This window comes from Tyto alba, unplaced genomic scaffold (assembly GCF_018691265.1).
Source record: "Tyto alba isolate M040663 unplaced genomic scaffold, T.alba_DEE_v4.0 Super-Scaffold_1000006, whole genome shotgun sequence".
Classification (NCBI taxonomy): domain Eukaryota; kingdom Metazoa; phylum Chordata; class Aves; order Strigiformes; family Tytonidae; genus Tyto; species Tyto alba.
Genome location: NW_024881272.1, coordinates 19,289,451 through 19,311,630, shown reverse-complemented (window position 1 = coordinate 19,311,630; position 22,180 = coordinate 19,289,451). Strand labels below are relative to the sequence as shown.

Here is a 22,180-nt window from a genome sequence, read left to right as displayed (position 1 = left end):
GGCCCCTCTTGGTGGGGAGGAGAGGTAAGAAGGATTTTGTCTGGGAGTGCTGTACACGGAGCCGGGGGGGGGGGAAGCTGGGTGATGTTGCCTATGACTGTAAGCAGCAGAGAGGGTCGGAGCAGGGCAGCACTGCCTGCAGAGCTGAGGGAGCTCCACTGCCCCATTTCAGCAACTCCCTGCTGCCATCGCCTCCTACCAGGGAACCGGGAGCCATGGAGTCGCAAGCTCTCTCCCCTCTTCTCATTAGAATTGCTGGCTGGAACTCCACAGTTGCTGCCACAACCCTCACCCCAACCTGGTCACATCCTCCACCCCTTTCCCAAAGTCTCCCTATCCCAGCAGGCCACCCCAACTCCATGGCAGCACACATCCAGAACAGGAACTATCACTTCTGCTGGAAAATAAGGGCACCACAGGAAAGGCAGGGTGTAGCAGCCCACTAAAAATAATCTGCAAATAAGGTGTCCTAAGCCATCCCTAAGTCAGATGTCCCATGAGTTCAAAAACTGGACTCAGACTCTACTTTCTAATGAACCTCCATTATCTAGATATTCAACATTACAACTTAGTCTAATCCATGTGTTGCCCAGCATTGGTATGGATGCTTTCACAACACCGAATGTAGCAAACAAACTAACAGAAACAAGGAAATGAGTCTGCTTAACACATCCAACCCACCACTGATCTTCCTTCCAGAGCTGGCAGGGGCAGGGGATGACACAAAAATACATCTTGTACTTCATAGTTTTGGATTACTCTCATTTCTGCCTTGTACAGCCTAACAGCTTGGCTTGCATGGAGAGCATGAAGAGGACATCAGAGAAGACTGTTCTCAGCTTTCCACGCACATATGTTGAGCAGCTTCCAACCTGCACCCTCTGCAACAACCTCGTGATAAATCTTGACTGACAAACAGCATCAGATGGGGTTCAGATCTACAGAGCATGAGTAGGCACATCACACCCTGATCACTGTCAGGTGTTAAATAAAACAACTATTAGCACAGCTTTCCTCCATTTGAAAGTAACAGTCAACAAAACATTATTGGTGTCATGAAGTCACATGGGATAGGAGTTAAATGGCTGATACTCATTTGTTCAATCAAAACTGAGGTTTGATGCCTCAGGAACTTATTTAAGGAGAGTAAGCAAAATATGCAAATTAAAAAATCAAAAACCAAAACCCAAAGGTTAATTTTTAATCTGCACCACTGAATACTAACAGCCCATTGAAGCAAAACAGAGGACATATCCTTTGTGTAGTACCTACTAAGCATATTCCATACCCTTGGACAGCATTCACAGGAAAGAGATGGTTCCTTCCTATCTGCTTAGGAACAGAGAACATCATCATGTTCCTTCTGATGGGATGTGGAAGTCCCAGAAAGGCTTGCATTCCAAAACATCAACAAAAACATCCCAGGACTTTATGATTGACAATAAACAGTAAGCATTCTCCCAGACAGCCTGTGAAATATTTCCATGCCTATTTGCCAATAAGTTACCTTCCTGTTAGTTTTTAAATCTGATTGTTAAAAAACATAAAGCACATGATACATGTGAAAGCACCATCTGTTCAAAGCTCAAATTGTTCCCAACACAAGCTATACTTTGGTATGTACCCAAAAAGGCTTTCTAGAGAAAAAGAACTGAACACGGTACATAAAGGCAAATTTGTCAGCACAGTATTGTACCACACCCAGGATCTTCCCAATAGTGTCAAACCCCCCTGTACCTCTGCCTTTTCTGCTCTTGTGTCCTCCTCTTAGCTACTGATCCTTGCATGCCTGGGCTTCCTGCACTTGGCTCTGGCTCTTAGAAACTACTCCTTACCCAGTACTCCTAAAGGGTGTTTATGTTGCCTTATCCACAACATTAAGGAAATTCACCAGGAAAGTTAAACTCTTAAGCCTGAGATACTTCAACAGCACAAGACTAGCACAAGATATCTGTAAAAGTAGAGCACGTGGTCAAGGAAAGGAAAGTGCAAAGGCACACAGCCTCTGCTCAAATGAATAACATCTGCAAGGCTCGGGGCTACCACCTCATCTACCCTGAGGTGAGAGCCTCAGTGATGAATGAATTTGGGGTAGAGGAAGGACAAAATGTCCCAGATTTCCTTTCTTTCCATTGGTCCACCTTGGGTTTTCTCTAGCAGAACTGGTAAAATTTGTGATTTTAAAAGGTTACACTTCTACATCTACTTTGTGCCTTACGTTCTGCTAAAAGCTGAAGTGTCTGCAAAGCCAAAAAACTATGCTTTGGCCCCAGAAGAGAAGACACAGGCAAGCCTGCCGAGGAGCGTTTTGGGTTACTCTGTCAGAGAGAGACGCCTGGTGGCGAGTCCACGGCTGGCCAGGCACCCGGCGTGCGCTCGCTCGCCCCGGGAAAGGGCGAGAAACGCCCCCCGAAAGCACAACTTGCCACCAAAACCGAGACCGTGAAGAAGACAAGGGGAGGAGCCATCAGGGTAGCTGGCACAGCCGATTACTGTGAGAAGCCTTGAAGTAATTTATATTTGCTCAATTTATACTGAGCTGATCTCTAGACTCATTTCCTGCCATAATTAAATGCTTTGTAATTTTTTTTTTTTTACTGTGAAAATACTTTAAAATACAAACTCTGGATATCAGAGGAAACCCAGAGAGTGGATAAAGGGAAGAACATTTGAAGCCTTCCTAGTCTTTTTCCTGAATTTGCATCTGTCTGTCTGCACTTGTTTCTCTAAGGTGAGCCATATCAAGCATCCACATCCTCCAGCACAGCAACTCCTAACCTCCTAACATGACATGCAACAGACACAACTGTACTGGAAGCACATCTTCAGACTTTAAGTCAGCCTTTTCAGAGAGAGGGATTCTTACAATCATTCCACATCAATCCTCTATCATAAACCTTTAAAGAAGTGTTCTCTTTTTCCAGAAAAAAAATTCAATGTTAATTAAAAGACAGAAACACACAACAGCACTGATTCTTCCTTCTGTTACTTAATGTTGGTATTTTTCAAAATAAAAGCATAAATTGCATAAGCTGTTAAACTGAGCTCAAAGAGCCTAAAAAATTAAAACCTGCAGCACAAAATATTAAATCTAGATAGCTTTGGTAAAAAAAAAAAAGGAATCATGGATCAAGGAAGCATATCGGTATGAATTCAAATTCTCGTCATTATGCATTCAGTGAAAACAAAATATCACTGACTGTAACCAACTGAAAACTCACGTGCAATTGAAGGTGGTTGAATTTTCTCTTCTTTTTGTAAATCCAACAGGTAGAGTTCTCAGGTCAATATTACATTTTCGAGCTTTGTTTCTCAAGGAATATAACTGGTAAAAAATAAAAACATTTATTTTTTAAAAATCTGGATAATATATTCAAAACCTGAAAGTTAAACAATAGGAGGAATGCTGACAGGAATTATGGGAAAACTGTAGAAAAGGCCACATTTAATGAAGTACTTTAACTTTTTAAAAAACATAATGAATTAAAAAATTAATGAAGTACACCTAGAAACCATCTGAAACATTTTCAGGTGAAGTTTTTCACTGCTTAAAAAACAACATGCAATGAACTCTATATTGTAAAAGTTCTTCAACACACTGAAAGCAACAGCAGCCGTTGCGGGTGTACGACCACCCACGGAGATGGTTTCTGGGCTATACCCCTGCTACGAGAAGGGATGCACATGCACCATCTCAGCCACTCTGACAAATTCTAATTTGAAGATATCATCCCATAAACACGCCTAGTACCACACCCTAAAACCTGCTACCTACATAGCATCTCACCACCTTCAGTGCATGTTTTCAAGCCATCATGGTGGTAAGTGCACACACACACACGTGCAGAGTATGACTTCAGTATGAGAGAAAGCTGGAATCTTCTGAATTTACTTTGTCATCAACGTGAATTCTCTCCAACTGAGTTTTAGCACTATATTTAAAGATATCTTCACAAGATGGGAAAACAACACGGCCCTGATGCCCTTCTGTGACCTATCAATAAGTTAAAGTATTCTGGACCAGATTTTGGTTTTGTGGTTTTCTGGCTGCTTTTTTTTTACCCCTTCCCTTCTTGAACTTGGTCCCTGCACTTTATCGTCACAGGACTTTCAGGAAATCTCATACATTTCTGTGATTTCATTAATGCTTTACTGGATTGGAGGAATCTCAACAAAAATCCCCCTCTCTCCCTCAGAAGGCTGGCTTTTACTTCACTGTTGCTTAGATTCATTCTTTGCAGATCTCCAGTCGCCTTTGTTTGGTATACGGGGAAACATGTAATAATTTTTAGGCAATTAATAAATCTATTGTTTGTCTGGGAATTTTGTACTTAAAAATTCAAAAAAGCTGTGGATGTGGAAGGAAACATTCAGGGTTTCTTAATGCACAACTATCATCAAACAGCAAGAGTGGTCATGAATCAATTTTAAGAACGTACATGGTTAGCAATCTATTCTTCTAAGCAATGGGATGTAGCCATCAATACTATTATTACCTAAACCTAGAGACTTCTTTTAATTTCTTGCTCTAAAATTCAGGGTCATTAATACCTTCATAGGAGAGGTATCAGCTCTGAAATCTGGACTGGGGCTGCCTCAGTGGGAATTCAAAGGTAGTCAACCCTATCTCCAACAGACCAAGCTGCTAATGTAAAACTTACAAGTTTTTTTGTTGTAGGACTATGCATAATAGGATGTCGAGCAGCAGCATCAGCTGTCCTTCCTACATCTTCCAGGAAACGATAATCTGAAGGTAAAAGAAGAACAAAGAAAAATGTAGTGCTAGTCTAGCAAAACCAATGAATTTTAAAAAGCACCGGGGATATTCTTACCACTTAAAAGGTTCAAGTCCGTAAATTCATTTACGGAGACAAAAGCTGTTTTATCCCTGACTCCATTACAGTTTAGCGCAAGCTTATGCTTCTTTACACACAATAGACTGAAATGACAAAAAGAAAAACATTAACATGTCATATTCCGCATGAGTGAGGAAAAACACCAAAACAATTTAATTGAGATAATAGATACCTGCATGAATATTTCATGCATCGTGGACATCTGTACTTAGCTGCTTCTTCGCTACATGTTTCACATCTGAAAGAAGTAAAAAGTACCTCTTAATAAAGTGGCATCTTTGTACCTGACTGGCCTGGGAAAGTACTTGCCCAGCAACCAGGCAGTATGTCATCAATCAGCATTTTCAGGAAAAGTTATCTGATAGTAAAAAGAAAGAGAAATTACCCTGGATTAGATAAGGTAGCAGACAAAGTAATGCAAGCCACAGGGAATATCTCCAAACACATACAGGGGTCTTACCTGTATTAAAAACCAGTGCAGATGCTTGAAAGAAAAAGAAAACCCTCATGCTAACAGCAAAGCTGGAAGCATAGCAAGGCTGTATCTGTTTGTGCTCTGTGGCCTGGCTGTATCAGGGTTTTTCTCCATTTACATCACCTGTACTATGCACTGTACCATGCTGGTTTATAGTACTCCCGGTTTTAAGCACATAGAAAATATAGGCTAGGATTCACAGTAAAACCCAGTGAATCCCATTTTTTTCAATGAAACAGAAAAACTAGAACAATATAATCTGCAAAGGTTCTCCTGGCTGTTAGCTGTGCAAACCTCAACATCTGGGAACCTCTCTGGCAGAACGTGTAAGCTTTATGAATATAGCCAACAAATATTATCTCACTGAAAAGAATTTCCCCTACAAATATAATCTTCTGCTTTTTCACTAGGCTATTAAAACAGATGATTCTTCTATTCTTTGGAAGAAAATCCTTGATATATTAAGTGAAACAATCATCAATTTCCATTTTACCTCCAACAAAGGGGGATGGGAAATAACCCTCTCCCCATATCAGTAAAGTTTTGACCAATGATACAAACCCACCGCTTTCAACTACTAGAGTAAAACGTAAGCCTCGAAATGTTTTCCTTGCTCTCCTCACCGCTCGCTCGCTGCCAGTGACAGCGGAGGTGTGAAGGCCGAGCTCAGCAGTACCATCCCCTGATGAGAGGGTAGCTTTGTTTACTGGCAGCACAAAGTATCAAAGTATTATAAGAATAGAAAAAAGGCAAAAAAGCGTTTCATGCACTGCAGAACAGAAACAGGGATTACTCTGAACAAGGAGTCTTTTCGTGGTTTTTTTTTTTTTTTTTTTTTTTTAGCTCATTACCGTGCACAATGCACGTTAGTAGCTCAGCAACGCCAGAAAGCAAACTTCGCCAGCCACGGGTGCGCAGACCCCAATTCACCCACAGCCGCTGCTCCCCAGGGCCAATCCCGCCCCACGCCCGGGAGCGGCGCCCTCGCCCCTCGGGAACCGAAACTGCCCGGCAGCGAGGGGACTCGGGCAGGCGCGGCGGCTGCTGGGCAGAGGACGGCGACGCCGGGCACCCGCGGCCCCGGCGCCACCCGGCCCGCAGCAGGCCCGCGGGGCCGGCCCACGGCGGCGGCGCTGCGTGACGAGCGGCCGGCGCAGCCTTCCCCGGCGGCGGCCCGGAGCTTCCGCGGAGCCTGAGGAAAGGCGCTCCCGAAGCCCGGCCGGCCGCCATGCTCGGCGACCACGGACCTCTTGCAGGAGGCCTGAGGGCGCTCCCGAGCGCGGCCCCGCAGCCTGCCCTCGCCCGTACCTCTGCAGGGACATCTTCCGCCCGCCCGCCGACCGCCGCGGGCTGCCGGGGCCCTCCCGCTCCGCCATGGCTGCGCGGCGCCGCCTCCCCGCGCGGTGCCCGACGGGGCCTGGCCGGGGCGGCCCGCCCCCGGGCTTTCCTGGGCGGCGGCGCCGCCTGGCGGCCGCGGGGTAACGGTGTCCGCGCCAGGCCGCGCCCCGCAGCCGGGCGGGGGCCCCACTCCCACCCGCCGCGGGCGGGAGCCGGCCCACTCCCGGCGGCGCTGAGTGTCCGGTAGCCTTCGGGCCTTCCCCCTCCTGGTTCGGGCGGTTTCGAAGCCCCGCTTCCCAGGGGCTTTTGAATGGGTTTTTAACCACGAAAACTGACAATAAAAGGGATAAAAGGATGCTGACAAAGACTCTTGTAATCCAGCTCAGGGCTTGCTCTAAAATTAAGAGTAACAAAATAGGCAACCACCTGAGAAATCCATCAAAAAAAAAAAAAAATTGCAGAATACAGGTGCCTGTTAACATTGCGGGACAGAACTGTATGAGATCTGTGAATACTTTCAGGTGCCCCGGTAAAGATGTCTGAATACAAGAGCCTTTCCAAAACACACACGGCAAACAGGATGCTTTCAGCCAATTGTTTCTGGCAAACTCCAACTCAAGCCACATGGTATGTTATTACCTGCCACTGTCCCGCTGCAGAGGTTCATTGTGCTGGCTGCACAGGATGTGCATTGTTGCCTCAATTATAGAAATGCACATAGTTACATCTGAGCAGCCTTACGATACTTTTGTTTTAAAAATAGACATTTTCTGAGACATGCAAATATAAACCATAAATATAGGCTATAAAGAATTTTCAAAAATAGGACAATAAAAATATACATGAAGCAGAACATTTTCTAAAAGATGATATTCTTGCAAAGAAAAAGATTCCATTTGTCACATCATCATCTCCACAGCCAAGTCAAATGATACTGTCAGAGTGTAGTGATCTTGAAAATACAAAAAGTGAGACATTTTCTCTTTTATCAGCACTCTGTAATCTTGCTTTGTCTTTAGTTTCATCAGATTTTCTCAATGGGAACAAAACTGATGCTTCTATATAAAAAGTAAATTGGGATGTACATGTACGTTACCTTGTAAAAGTAAACACTGTCACTCTCGCAGTATTCCATGGCACAAAGTGTGTGCATTTCCCCTTGGCAAAAGCAGCATTGCCACCTAACACCCTTCTAGAGGATTTTCATTGCTACTAAGGATGAACTATACTATACAAAACAGAACAGTAAAAGACAAGTAGATGGCTTAGAAGTTTATTTTATTATACTTTGGTAAGTGTGGTTTCCTGTGGATCAAGACAGTTGAACTAGTTGATCACTCCCCTGCTCTCCAGTAGCCTGGCATCACTCTGCCATGTACTACTGAGCACACTTTGGACTGATAATAGATAGAGGCATATCATTATATTACCTAATGGTAAAGTTGTTTGTTTTTAATAAAAATAGATGGTTGAACATTTTAGGCTTAATTTAAAAACCCCCAGATGATCCAATAACTTTGCAAAAAAATTGAATTCTAGGTTGATGAAATGCTGATTATAATTTAACAGCAGCCATTCAGAAGACATGCTGCAGTAGATTTTTTTCACAAGTTACAAAATATATACACAATATATCATCTTAAGATGCCTTTGGCATTAGAAATGTTAACTGAAATACAAAATCTAAACCTCAAAACTACTGTAGGTATCTCTTCTACAACAATTTTTACAATGGCTGTAAAGCTAACTGTTCTGACTATATGCATCATATACAATGTGCTGTCTCATATACCATTTCCACAACAGTACACAAAAATATTTCAAACAAGAAATCCACATAAATAATGTTTTCATTGTAGTGAAGTATGTGACCAACGATTTAAAATAAGTACCTTTACAACAGAAACATATCCTGATGTAACCAGCACATACAGTCTGAAAGATAAAAAAGGACTCAAATAATTTCTGCTAAGGCCACAAGCACCTTGTGTTATGAAGAGCACCAAGGCAACATGGACAGGAAACACAAAAGAGGTAGTGTGCCATCTGTTAAGATGTATGTGTCCACAAAGGACTATAATAAGACAACGTTTAAGAAAAGACAATCTATTGTACTGTGGCATACTTCACTTTTCATATATAAGCTATTGCACATTTAGAAGCATTAGCCAGTATTGCTCCTTAGAATTGTATGTCTCCAGCTTACATTGGGATTTTTTTTTTGCAGTGCTGTTAAAGAGATTGCTAAGAATACTAGAGGTCCTGAAAATTTCCATGTTCAGATACTCAGTTCCAGGAACTTATGCAAGAAAGCACCAATAAATTTTTTTTTAAAATACTTTATGAAAATTGTTGCAGTCCTTTATTTTCTTTTTCGATGCTATTTCTCCTTAGGAGGAAGTCTTTTTCTTCCTGAGGTTCTTTAACAAACACTGTTTAAAATGATTCTTCAGTTTTCTAGTAATTTTGCCTGTAATGGACATTATGTTTGCATTCAATTTATTCAGCAATTTCATGCTGATGCAAAAAAAAAAAACAGGACAGAGACCTTAAAGGAAGCACACTGAACCACTTTCTATGAAGTGCTGCTGTCCTGGTTTGAGATGAGGGAGCGCATTAACTTGAACAACTGGAAGCTGATTAGTGTCCTGAGTGTGAAAAAAAAACTGTGTCTTATGCCAGCTGCCATCTTCAATCTGCAACACACAGAAACAGAGTATTAGATTCATATAAAAAAATGACCTTCAAAACACAAATGGAAATTGTGCTTATAGAGTGAGAGGAAGCAGAGTGTACAGTAACATTTGTTCTCCCAGTAGTTAGTTACTAAAGAAACCGTGTAATTTAACAAATGCCACTTCTCCCATGCAATACCAGAGGCACTCATGGCAAAACTCTTACTGTAAAAAACTCCAGCCTGAAATCCCACTGGAGCGGATGCAGACACAGTGCAACACAGCTTAGAGCAGAGCGCCTATCACTTTGCAAGCAGCCCTGGGCTCATATAGACTCCTGGGTCTCCTGCTAAATTCACCATGAGATCTGAACAGTAGGTCTCAGGTTATGAACTCCACCGGCACTTGAATGATTTTACAGGCCCTTGAAGAATAAACATGGGGAACAAGAGCTGCATTTTTGCCACGAACTTTGTATTGTTTATTCTAATCCTTTAAAAATCTCAGTAAAAAAGTGGTACCTCATAAAAATTATAAAATAACATTATAACATTGTCTGAGGCCGGGAGTGTCTTGATGTTTGCAATCACACCATTCTTAAAAACCATCAGGTACAGTGACACTACTGAAAAGTGAAGTCCCTGCAGAGAGGGAAATGTGTGAGATTCTGCAGCAGATCTGTACAATACATAGTTTCCCAGAGAAAGAGTGACAGATGTTGTAAAATCTCACAGAAAAAATGGGAGTTCTCAATAGCCATCACTGTATGCCTTAATTTTTCTCAGGATTAAAACAGTCCCAGACTGGGAGATGGGGGGGAAGGGGCTTCAATGGCCGTACCTTATTTGCATGACACAGGCTAGAGCATCTCATCAGTGTGTGCTAATAAAGGCTGGAAGCGTAACAGCTTTGAAATGCCTCAGCAAAACTATTTTCTGTTTTGAGATTAGGAATCTCACTTGACACCCTTGTATCGATATGGAACCAGTGTCACATCTTTTGTTATTTTAAATTAAAGTAGAGCTACAACATACTGGAAGTGTAAGATGCTTGGCTGCTATATTTCATAGTGTTCTACCAAGACACTTACCAAATGGCTCACATCTTTGTGAGTGGAGTAATTTAATAAGCATTAGAAAATTAATACAGTCTTCCAATTTTTCCTAAATACGATTTAATATTTTATTTAGCCATGGAATCCATTTCAAGTCATAATTATTTTATCAAATAACTAAACAACTGACTCATAGTCAATGCATTTAAAGATATTTAGCTGTCCAAAAATAATTTCCAGCCTGTTTGAACCTGAGATTTTCTGTTAAATAATCTCAACAGAACTCTTACTGAAGCCTGAATTTTCATTTTGAGAGTAACTGTTCCTAAAGTTTCCTGGAGGACTTCATTATTTCTGTTCTGATCTCTCTCCAGTGTCTTACCAGAATCTTGAGATACGTGATACTCAATGCAAACAGCAAGTATAAATACCCTATACTATGGCAATTGCTTTTATGTGTGGATAGATGTTGAATTCAATATCAGAAGGCTGGCATGTTGGCAGAACAATGTAAGAAGTAAGCTTCAGGGGATATGAATCTAAATTATTGTTATGTATTTGCAGAAAGTTAATAATGTCTAAACAGTAACTCCATTATGGTTTTAATAATTCTAGTGTTAAAAAGTATTTACCGTGCATTCATCCATAAGCACCTTTGGTTCAAGTAGCGTATTTGCTTTAAATATTTGACCATTCCATCCTTTGAAGCTAACAGACGTTTTTTGGCCACCTGCTTTATTTAATCCCCACATTGGTGTGTTCAGACAGTGAAATGTGATGCTATGGGTTGCCTCTGAGCTCAGTAAATGAAGGAAGTTCATCTGCACTTTTCCAACGCCGAACTCCAGCTAAGTTCCAAGAGAAATACATCGTTAGACTTACGTCTATGCTTGTGTAGGCTGAATGGCCACAGCAACACAAAATGACATGCACATACGTGTGTGGTGTTCAGGCATGGGAGCAGTATACCTGTTTATACATTGTGATCAATGCCAAAAAGCACGATTTGTATTTTTCTGGAGAGCTCTTAGGTTCTATTATAGTGATTACTATAAACAGAAGCTTTCATAGGAAGCTTAAACATAAACATTTGCTAATGCTTACAACATTGTTAAAACACAGATGGGCAGAAAACACTATTTTTAAGTAAGGAAACTGAAACAAATGATTTTGTGATTCAAACAAAGATATTATCAGCAGCAGTGTTTTAACTGCAGTCACATCATTCTGCTGTTTAGTCTTGTTAGACCACAGGTTCTGGCAACACCTACATCCCATTAAAAATCCAAAAATTCGTAAGCATACTTTGATTTTATACAGAAAATATAGTTACTCATTACTCAACAAAAATTTCTCCAAGACTAGATCATATTCAGGGACCTTCCAAATGTAGGAATGCGTATGGGAACTTTATGTTATTTCTGATGCTTTTCAATGACTACAGTATATATGCAAAACTCCACAAACATAAAATTTATATTCCCAAGGGTTTAAGGACTACATGTAAAGAGAAGCATGGACTAATGATATAAAGGAAACCAGTCTCTGCCCAATGGCATTTAAAAGTAGCTAAGTGTTGAAAAGGAGTCCGTCCCATTGCAGTGACCTCAGCATCTCTACATTTAGCTGCCCTGAGTGATGAGTTACTAATGTAGCTTAGAAGCATTTCAGGCTTATTTTTATGAGTTTTATAGAAAAGCATAAAGCAAAACAAAGTAATTCTATCAGCATGGAAGGTGAGTAGATGAACAAAGTGAGAGTTACATGAACATATATTGTCTCCAGAAAATCTGTAAGTTCTGTAACAGAATATATAACGTCCTTCCAAAGATGAACATTAAAAAAAATCCTAAAATCTAACAACTTCTCACAAGTTAAGTAAATAAGCATACATTTGTTCAGAGTTCCAGTGCAGATATAGTCTCTCTGGAAGCAATGCATACCTTTGTCACAGACAGCGGCATTAAACATGTCTGACCACCTGCAGTGAAGTTGCAGAAAACTTCAATGGCATCAGAAGGGCATCCAATATTTGGGTCAATCCAGTATTTTCCTATTAGTATATAATCCCAGATAGAAAATAAAACCAAATTATAATTTTTACTAAACAATTTGCTAAAATATTCATACTTTTTGTCAAGTGCTAGATATATTATCACCATAACTTAACTAGGAAATGAAAGAACAGGAACATGAAAATCTTTTCACTATTGTAATACTACTAATAACAGATACTGAGCAAAATTATCATAACCATTCAATTCTGATTACATATGCAATGACTTCTGAATACTGTCATAGCTTCAAAAATGTTTTCTCTTTCTACAGCTAAATAGTGAGAACAAATGGTATTTCCAGTCTGCTCTTTCTGTATTAAAACTTAACTTTTTTTGGATTTATACAGAGAATATATTCAGGAATGCGAAATATCAGTCTAAATTCTCTTGCTCTCATATCGTCTTGAAGATCCTTTCTTTCTCCACTCTCTTTCTCCCATCAGACACTTCTACATGACATATCCTAGTGATGGTAATAAGGAGTATTGGCCATTGTGAATACATGGAATTTGGTCCGATAACAGAAATAGGACACATGCAAATTATAGCAGGATATAGCTTCCCTTAATTTATGGCTAAATATGGGTGAGACAGTGCTCTACAATTTATATGGGTGTGTGTAATCCTCTGAAGTGGAGGACTGTGTTGGTGACCTCTGTGGCTCTAAAGGACTGAGATTTATTTAGAAGAGCACGATTCTAGTAGTGGTTAAGGCTCATCTCCACTTACGTTTCAAAGAATTGATCTGTCCTTATATATGCCACAGAACAGTGATTTTGCTCTAAACTCTAACTTCATTTCCCATGTCCTCCTTAGCTTGTTAGCTAATACTTGATAATAGGGATATTTACAGGTATATATTATTTTATTAGCCACATACAAACTGAATTATGTCACAGTATTGACATTACAGGTTTAAATAAATATTTTTTAATTGAAATATTGATTCAGGATCTTCTGGGATACAACAACTGTCAGTGTATCTGACAGTGGTAATGTGTTGTATATAATTTTATCCTTTGGAATCTAGAATCTGATCCACACAAAATGAATTGCAAGATTAGCTATAAATACTTTAGAAACTTTTAATCACAAAATTGGATTAAGTTTCAAATTTTCTAGACACTTTTGTTTACTTATATATATAATCTGTCTGTAATATCTATATTAGCTTAATACTTTCATCTTTAAAATTCAGACATTTTATCTTAAGATAAAAAAATCAAATAGTATTTTTTATTTTAAATACAAATATTTTATCTTAGATAAAGATAGCTGTGACATGCACACTGCAACAGAATATAATAAAAAAATCTACACATTAGAATTTTAATGTAGAAAGTAACATTTGGAAGCAAGACATTTCAAAGCCTAGTTGTGTTCAAGCTTTAATGAAGGTGGACACTTACCATCTGCCACTTTACGTTCACAGTTAAGCAAATCCCTGCAGATACGTGCTGGGTTATCCCGTGTGCCAAGAGGGTTCTTGATGCTGTGCAGTAAATTGCTAAGGTAGTGCAGCGTTTTGAATATCTCTGTACTGTGATCTAGTAAAGTTACTTCAGTATTCTGGTATTTCTGCCAAGGGCCATTAGCAAATGTGTTACCACAAAGAAGTATCACAACAACAGTATAAGCAGTAAAAGTCAAATGGCCATTGAATAGCCAGACAGAAACAAAGGATTTGTAATGCATGCAATGCCATATAAAACAGGGTAAGAATAACGTATTCCAATAAACAAATTAGTACAACTTATTAAAATTATCAGAGCAGTGAAATTACAGGCAGTTTAAGATCATGCAAATAGGTCATTATGACATGTTGACATAAAAATGTGTGTACAGGAAAAAAAAGAAAAAAATTAGTGCATTTTTAAAGTATACTTAGGAGTTTCAGATTTTGAACAGTGAAACCTACTCTTAGGCTTGACCTAGAAAATATATGAAAATGTATTTGACTTCACCCATGTAAGGAATTTTCTTGAAATCAATGGGACCGTGTCAGGTTTTTTTGAATAAACGCCTAAATGCCACTATCATTTTCTGTGGCTGAACAGATACAGTCCAATATGTGTGACAGTCAGTAAATGTCCATTACTGCCAATCATGACAAAAAAGGTAGAAATGCTGCTGTTTTTCTTAACTTCATTTTGATTGTATCCTGTAAATCCTAGCGTGTTTAATTATATCCTACAGTAATTACTTGCTATCCACCTTTCATTTTAAACTAAGTCTTTGGAAAAAAGTCCTGTTCTGTCCTCAAACATTAGAATTATAATTGCATACCCTGTACGACAATGTAAACACATTGAGATATATTACCTCCATCTGCAGTGCAGCATTTGACTGAATAAAAGCTTGAACAGCAGCATTGATGTCCATTTGTTTCTGAAAAAAAGATACTTCAGAATATAAAAGGTGAATAGGAATATTCTAAAATGCAGGTGGTAAATTCTTTTAGCACTGTAGCAACATACACAGTAGCTTCATTATTTTGCCATTTTAGAAAATATTTCATTGTAAACACTTCTAAAATAGGATCCTCCCTTCTATTTCCAAAGAATGCAAGCAAGCATATGAAAAAGTGTATTTCATTTTTATTCGTACCCCCACACCCAATTTGATGATCATACTACTGGACCTGGAAAAAAGATACTATAACAGCTGTTACAGACTAACATCCCAACTTACTCCTCCCAGCCATTTAATTTATATACTTAAGAAAACCAATCCAGTTAAGTGTGAAAAGATGTTATTCCTTTATAGGGAAGCACACAAAGAATATTGCAATCAGCCATCAGCAGCTGACAGATGAAAGTAGTCTTCATGATGCATGAACAAATACAAAGACTGACAAACTAGCTTCTGAAGTAGGAAACCCGTCTCCTGCATATCTTAATTCTTTGCACTTTGTGTGATGTATACACCAGATCCAGGCAACAGGTTTGTTTATTTTTAAAGAATTAAGTCACCCATACAAGCATCTAGTTTTTGCAATTTGTTCTCAGATTACATATATAATTACAGCTTTAGGACACTTTAGATATTGAGTCTGTCCTAAGGGCCACAGTCCTTTATACTAAATCTCCGTGTGTGTATATATACAGGAAGAATATCTGGGCCAGAAATAGCACAATATTTTCTGTTGCTATCTTTCAGAGTGTTCAAATACAGAACAGGATGAAAACCTTGCAGAGTGTGACAGATTCAACCTATGTCAAAAGCACGAGCATGTCCATGGGCATTGCATGTTGAGGGCTCAACAGCATGGCAGAACAGAACTGACAGTGTAAGATAGAAGGTTCAAAAAATGTATTACTGTAGTGATGGAAGTTGCAGAAAAATGTATTTGCGTTTCATATGCAGTGATGGAACAAGAAATGCATTTGAAGAGGATTCTGCTATTTTCACTTTCAAAAAAAGACTGTGTTGTAGGCTCGGGTTGTTACAGAACTTACTCTTGGTCCTGGTGGTCCAGGTGGTCCCTGGAAAATGAGAGAAACCAGATATTAGGTGCTTTACATGTTTATATAATGTAATCACAACAGAAAAATACAGGCATGTTTTTTTATGCACTTACAGGTGGCCCTGGCTGGCCCTGAGGTCCCTGAGGCCCCTAAGAGAAATGGAGATAAAATGCAGCTGTTATAGATTAACATCTCTGCTTTTACATTTATGCATTTTTTTAAATCACAAAATGCCACAATGCGTACAATGAAGAAACGTGATACCAGTTTGGGTAAAGCCATAGGTTATTAGTTACTATTGTTAAAGTACCATACTCTGTTAACATGTGAATATTCCTGTTAGAATTGCTGGGTTGTCCAGTTACTTGTTTATCTAATTACTTTTGATATTAAGGGAACATTTTAAGTCATACAAAGTATTAATGTATAACATGCTATATATTGTGCAAACATTATATGCATGTTGCCAATACAAGTACTATAGGAGATGAATAATCATAAAAGCGTTGTAAATAATGTTATGGATAGTTGTAAAAAATTAACTGATCTGCTATACTACATGAGTATCTGCTAGGCATTTATTAGCAGTGTCAATTTTCAGCCAGAACATGTTATATTCATTGTTTAACAGTGATATTGCAGGCTTCCTTCATATTCAAGAAGTTATGCCTTTATTTCATCATCATAAGTGGCATCATTTTAGTGTGTAGGATGATGCAGTGGGATGGAGAGGAGGAGAAGGAACAGCTGCTTTCTGCTAGCTTACAGTGACTATGATGCACATAGTCTTAAATCTAAGTTTTAGTCTTGCCTTAGGGTTGGACATTGACCCTCTCAAAGACAATAACCCCATCTGAATTATCCTTTCTTTGAGTAACTATTCGCATTAAGATGGAATGATTATGAATATTTATTAATATACAGTGATACTTGTGTCTCAGATTCTCCAATCTCTATACACTCAAAACCTCTAGGAGCTGCTGTAACATAAACAACAGCAAGAACAATGACAAAGAATAGGTGGCAGTGCCTTAATACGTGGAAAAGATAGGAGGAAGGAATGAAAGGCATAGGCCAGACCTGCACCATGTATTACTAAAACCTTTTAACATAACTGAGTGAATTTAAGCAAAACATTCTCTAGCCAGTGCTGCTTGTACCAGTTATTAGGGCTCAATAAGCTGCTCCAGCAAAGTCCTCCTACACCAGTATGGTCATACTAGCACTAAGTCTCTGCCAAAAGAGAAATAATCTTGTCTGACATGGTCGTGCCGACAAATATTGTGAAACTGATCTAGTCAAAGAGGTATTGAGTTGTAAATCACTCAATATAGTAGTAAGAAGGATGCCTGCTGTGACATTTCACAGCAAGATCTGTATAAGTGTTACTGCATGCTACAACTGCTGAACTTGGGCTGTGCTTCAAGATGCTACCAGCAAGGGCAGCTGGAAATGGTTAAAGAAAGGCCATATTCTATCTAATGTTAATTCATGTATGTTTAAAAAGAAGACCTCAAAGCAGACAGAAGTGATTTAAGTCACTGGGGCTCCAAATTTATCAGTTATTAGGAGAGTACCAGCTGCATATCTTACTATCTCTAGACATATTCGTAAGGCAGAGCACATGGTAGGTACTGGGGAATATATCCGTTGGGTTACAGTGACCTCCACAGCTGCACAAGGTAAGTGTGCCTGCACATCCCCTGCCCTGCCCATGCCAGCGGGGCTCAGGCGCTGGAGTGTGAAGCGCGTGAAAAGGGGGGGCCATCATGTAATTGTGAGCACCAGATTTATACCAGCAAGACTATGTTGAGGGACTGAGGGACTGCAAATGGCTTTGAGGACAAGACCCATGTTTTACACGTATTCTTTGGAGAATAGGAATCAAAACTGAAGCGGTTTCTGGTTGTTTAGAGAGACGGTCTTCTGATACTTAACTAAGAACCTTAGTGGCATGAGCTCTAGGGACTAAATACTGTCAGCTTTTCAACTGATACATTCTTACCCTATGTATTTGTTTCATCCACTTACACCTATGGAAGGGACGGTAAGCCATCTTTTAGGTAAATATTTATTGATATTTTATAAAGACATTAGTGATTAATGTTGGAAAATGGAAATCAAATAATAAGTCATTTTAACATATATAATAGTATAGAAATCCCTGTGGGTTCTGTGGCAAGTACCGAGTTTCCTTTCACTCTTCTGAGTTTGATTATTTCCCAGCTTGAAATTTTCTTTGAAATCCTATGACTATTAAAAAGGCATAAAATATTATTGTTGTTATTCATTATTACAAAATTGATGACAGATGAGTTTGCAGAGATAACATTCACTATTTTGGGTTAGTCCCTCAGCTGTTGCAAATCAACTGGGTTTCACAGAGCTACACTGCTGTATGCCACCTGAGAAGGCTGATCCCTACATTTAGTTAATCAGATCAGCAACTCAGGTGCTGTTAGACTGCTGCAGGATACCTTCAATCCCATGTGGATATATCACTGGACTGTCTGACCATGCTTGGTGAAGTATGTTTGGTATAAAATGAAAGAGAAAGTGTGAAGAAGAAACTTGAGAAATTAATTTGACAGTGTAAGCATATATTTGTTTATCTTGGTTCAGGACTTGATTATGCAAATAACAAGTCAAGGCAAGGCATAAAGTCTTCAATAGTTTGTCCCTAAGTAACCTCTGCTCTCTGATGAATAGATGTCCTTGTTTGAGTGCTGAGATTTAGACATTCCAGTAGATTTTTCAGATGACTGAATGCTCAGTTAACATTCTAGGTTCTTGGCATGTGTCATAATTTTAAGACACAAAAAGTCTTGGGACAAGAACAGATCAAATTTATAGTGGTTTCTGAGATAGAACTCAATATTTTAAAAATCAAAACCTGCACTGTTCCAATGAATTTAAGGTATTTTGCAAAAGAGGACTGTGATTTGTCTTGATTCACTGTATCCTTGCCAATGTGAAAAAACCATAAATATTGAATGCTATTTGTTAAGTACAGTGAATTGCTTTTGGGGATATTACATTTCTTAAATGCTTTCAAATTTCAAAGGACTATATCAATTACCTTTACAAGCCTTTAAAATATTACAAAACTGCACAGAGTGTGTTGAAAGTCCTGTAGAGATGTTATAAATGTTCTTTTCTTCTGTTACAGAACAGCAAAATACAATTAAATTACACTTTTAATGGATTAAGTTAATTGTTAAATGTTTTACTGGAATGTACAGGGTTATCTTTACAAATCTACTTAATTTACCCTTTGATCACATCAGAATTTAAGTGAGAAAAGCGTAATTCCAGTTCATAATATCAAAAAGAGTATAGAACAGTTAGTTTTGGTGTGCTCTTTAATTCTTTAATCACCCAATTTGATTGCTAGTACAGAAGTTCAAAGGCCAAAACCCCAAACTTTTTCTAATACTGTAAGGCCCTGATCTTACATGCAATGATACATATGCTTAACGTTGAAAACATGAGCAATCCCATGGACTTCCATATTTTCCATTACTTTGAAATTTTCCAAGAAACAGAAAGTATTTTTAACAAAACTTATTAATGTTAAGCTTTCCCTGACCACTTTTGTCATTTTGATGTTATGTCACTGTATCTCATAATGGGTGAAGACTAATAACATCCTGCAATACAATAGTCTGATATTCAGTACAGTGTAGTAGCTGCCATTAATGATTTAAAATCTAAGATAAAAGATGATACTAGAAAATTGCAGATTATGCCTTATCATATCATATTGTATCTTTTTTTTACCTTGAAGGATAGTCATATACTGGAACACATTGCCCAAAGAGATTATCTGATCTCCATCTCTGGAAGTTATCAAGACCCAACTGACTAAACCCTTGAGCAATGTAGTATCAAAGAGGAAAGTTCCCCAAGACACACACAGCAAGCTTAGTTCCAAGTCTTAATTCTGTAAGCAATTTGGAGTATTTCTGATTTATTTCTCAAAACTTTTATAAGGCAGTTAGGTTGGATTTGTACACAGCTGGCTGCTAAAAGCAAAATACAGTAAGACAAGAGAAAGTAAATGATTTTAAGTGAATTGGGGTGAAAAGCAAGGTAAGAGCAACAGGAACAAGATCACATTGGCTAGTTACTGGAAAAGGAACTAACCATAAAGCTGCCATATAAAGTAACGTCATGGGTATCAACTATCATTGTATTAATGTTTACTATAAATATGGTAATTTAATGGCTTTTCACATAGCCAGTATTAATTGGAGACTTTACTAGCTCTATCAGAGTTTTAAAATCAAATCCAACATTTATCAGAAATGTACAAAATCTAATGTAATATTTTTAACTGAAAAATGAGAGACAGCAATTTCATAACCTATCAATGCTGCTTACTGCTACTGCAGCTGGCGCACCCAGCCGTCCATACCATGGACACCCATCCTCAGCTCTAGGCTTCTCCTGAACTTCTCCCTCTCTGGACAAGATGATACAGATGTATGAACATGTGTATTCGTGCTGTGCTGTGAGGCACTGGAGCGCTGACAACAAACGTGACAAAGGATTTTTCTTTTAGATCTGAACTGGGACAGATTTGGAGTATGTGACTGCTATATTATCAGGGGCTATAATGTATGATAGCACACACCCACTGGGCATCATCTACGTAAGTCAGCTTGAACAAGAAGAGGTCAGACTTTTGACTCATACTACCAGCTTTCTTGGCCAACATTCTTCAGGAGCACAGTTTGACTGTCTGGCATTCAGAGCATGGAAGAGAATATTCAGCATAATACAGGAATAGTTTTCACATGGCCAAAAAAATGAAAGCACAAAAGTCATTTCATCTTACCATTTCACCCCTTGTGCCCTTTCCACCTCTCGGTCCCTGTAAGAAAGAGAAGCTGTTAGTCCAGTATGCTTTCTAGCCACCTAGGACTGAAATAAGCAGATTAATATCTGTGAGTGTTATACTGCTGACATGAAAAGTCCTGTCTCACCTCTGGAAGTATTTACAACTCTGGGGCTTTAATTTTCCTGTACTATTACAAAACTAAATTACTTGACAACATCTTGCAATTCCTGGATGTGGAAAGCTGTTGTTTTCTTCAGACTGTAAATATGTTTTTTCTCAGTAATTTTAAATGTCAGTGTTCAATCAGCTGTTTTCTCTAGAATTTGTTCCACTGTAATACATCAGCACTTCACCATCTTAAGAGCAGAGAACAAAAGCTGGTACTCTCTGTCACTGAAGAAATCCATTGGTTACATACCTGTGTTTTTATTACCGCATTAGTTCTCCTCTCGCAGTCAGATTAAACACTATTTTTCTGTCTCCATGGCATTTTTGGCTAGTTTTGCATTTAAACTGTGTTTCTGAAGACAGTACAAATCTTACAATTCTCTGAAAGAATTTTGCATGTTGAGGTAGCATTTTGTAACACATAGAAGTAATCTTCGACTGTAATGCTTTCTTAATGATAATGGCAAGCTGTTCCATTCAATATAAAGTCTATTAAAGGCCTTCATACAAGTATACACAACTCTAAAATTTTCCTCCTGAGTGGGATTGAAAAGAGTGCAGCAAGTTTTAAAGCACTGTCTTTTTCCAGCAAGTGGAAAGAATAGTCTAATTACAGAAGGAACATTTCCCTTTTCCTTTCTTTTTCACTTGTGAATATTTGTATTTATTTCTTTTACTATATCTTCCTGTTATCTTTATTATTATTTCAACTTTTAGACATTCGTCATTCACTCCAAGTCTTGTTGATCTGACAGAGGAGCTTAGGTGGTACAAAGAGCTTCCAAAACTACCTTACATGGCTGGGTAGTCTGCACACATGAGCCAGAGGGTGCCTTTGCAGAACACTGCTCTGTCTCTGGCACAGGGAGTGTGATGAAAACTGGGATGAGGGTAGAGCTCCCTCACTGCGGGGAACCTGAGGTGCATTGAAAGTTGTCAGAAAGGCTGAGAAGATGTTTGAGTTGCAGCAGGGACCTCATCAGCACCTGGAACACCCAAACAAAGGCTCATGGGCACTCCCAGCATATCTAGAGGGGCACTCTGGACAGTTCAGCCAAATGAACACATAAAAAATAAACTACATTGAAACCAAGTGTGGATACTCTCTAGATGTGTCTCAGACCTAAGGCTGAGAAAGAATATTCAGGTAGAAGTTACTATATGCTGTTTTACACCTTGACTCACCTACTGCCCCTGTAGGTATGCCCTCCGTACACCGTACTTAGAAGGCCATTGTAGTGACTTTT

At 39.0% G+C, this 22,180-nt stretch overlaps 2 protein-coding genes across 4 annotated transcripts in view; both read right to left on the bottom strand.

Moving 5' to 3' along the window:
• ZNHIT6 (zinc finger HIT-type containing 6) overlaps positions 1–6,759 on the bottom strand; it is a 36,176-nt gene extending 29,417 nt beyond the window's left edge. The window contains exons 1-5 of the mRNA XM_042807368.1: positions 6,640–6,759; positions 5,029–5,094; positions 4,833–4,939; positions 4,662–4,747; positions 3,222–3,325 (exon numbers count right to left, since the gene is read on the bottom strand). Of these exons, the coding sequence (XP_042663302.1) occupies positions 3,222–3,325; positions 4,662–4,747; positions 4,833–4,939; positions 5,029–5,094; positions 6,640–6,707 (431 nt within the window). The 5' untranslated portion in view covers positions 6,708–6,759. The remainder of the gene's footprint in view (positions 1–3,221; positions 3,326–4,661; positions 4,748–4,832; positions 4,940–5,028; positions 5,095–6,639) is intronic.
• Positions 6,760–7,926: 1,167 nt separating this feature from the next.
• COL24A1 (collagen type XXIV alpha 1 chain) overlaps positions 7,927–22,180 on the bottom strand; it is a 149,955-nt gene continuing 135,701 nt past the window's right edge. For all 3 annotated transcript variants that reach the window (XM_042785720.1, XM_042785724.1, XM_042785722.1), the window contains 8 exons: positions 20,763–20,798; positions 16,036–16,071; positions 15,914–15,940; positions 14,778–14,843; positions 13,865–14,033; positions 12,342–12,451; positions 11,031–11,246; positions 7,927–9,365 (listed from right to left, as the gene is read on the bottom strand). In XM_042785720.1, coding sequence (XP_042641654.1) covers positions 9,219–9,365; positions 11,031–11,246; positions 12,342–12,451; positions 13,865–14,033; positions 14,778–14,843; positions 15,914–15,940; positions 16,036–16,071; positions 20,763–20,798 — 807 coding nt within the window. In that variant the 3' untranslated portion in view covers positions 7,927–9,218. The remainder of the gene's footprint in view (positions 9,366–11,030; positions 11,247–12,341; positions 12,452–13,864; positions 14,034–14,777; positions 14,844–15,913; positions 15,941–16,035; positions 16,072–20,762; positions 20,799–22,180) is intronic.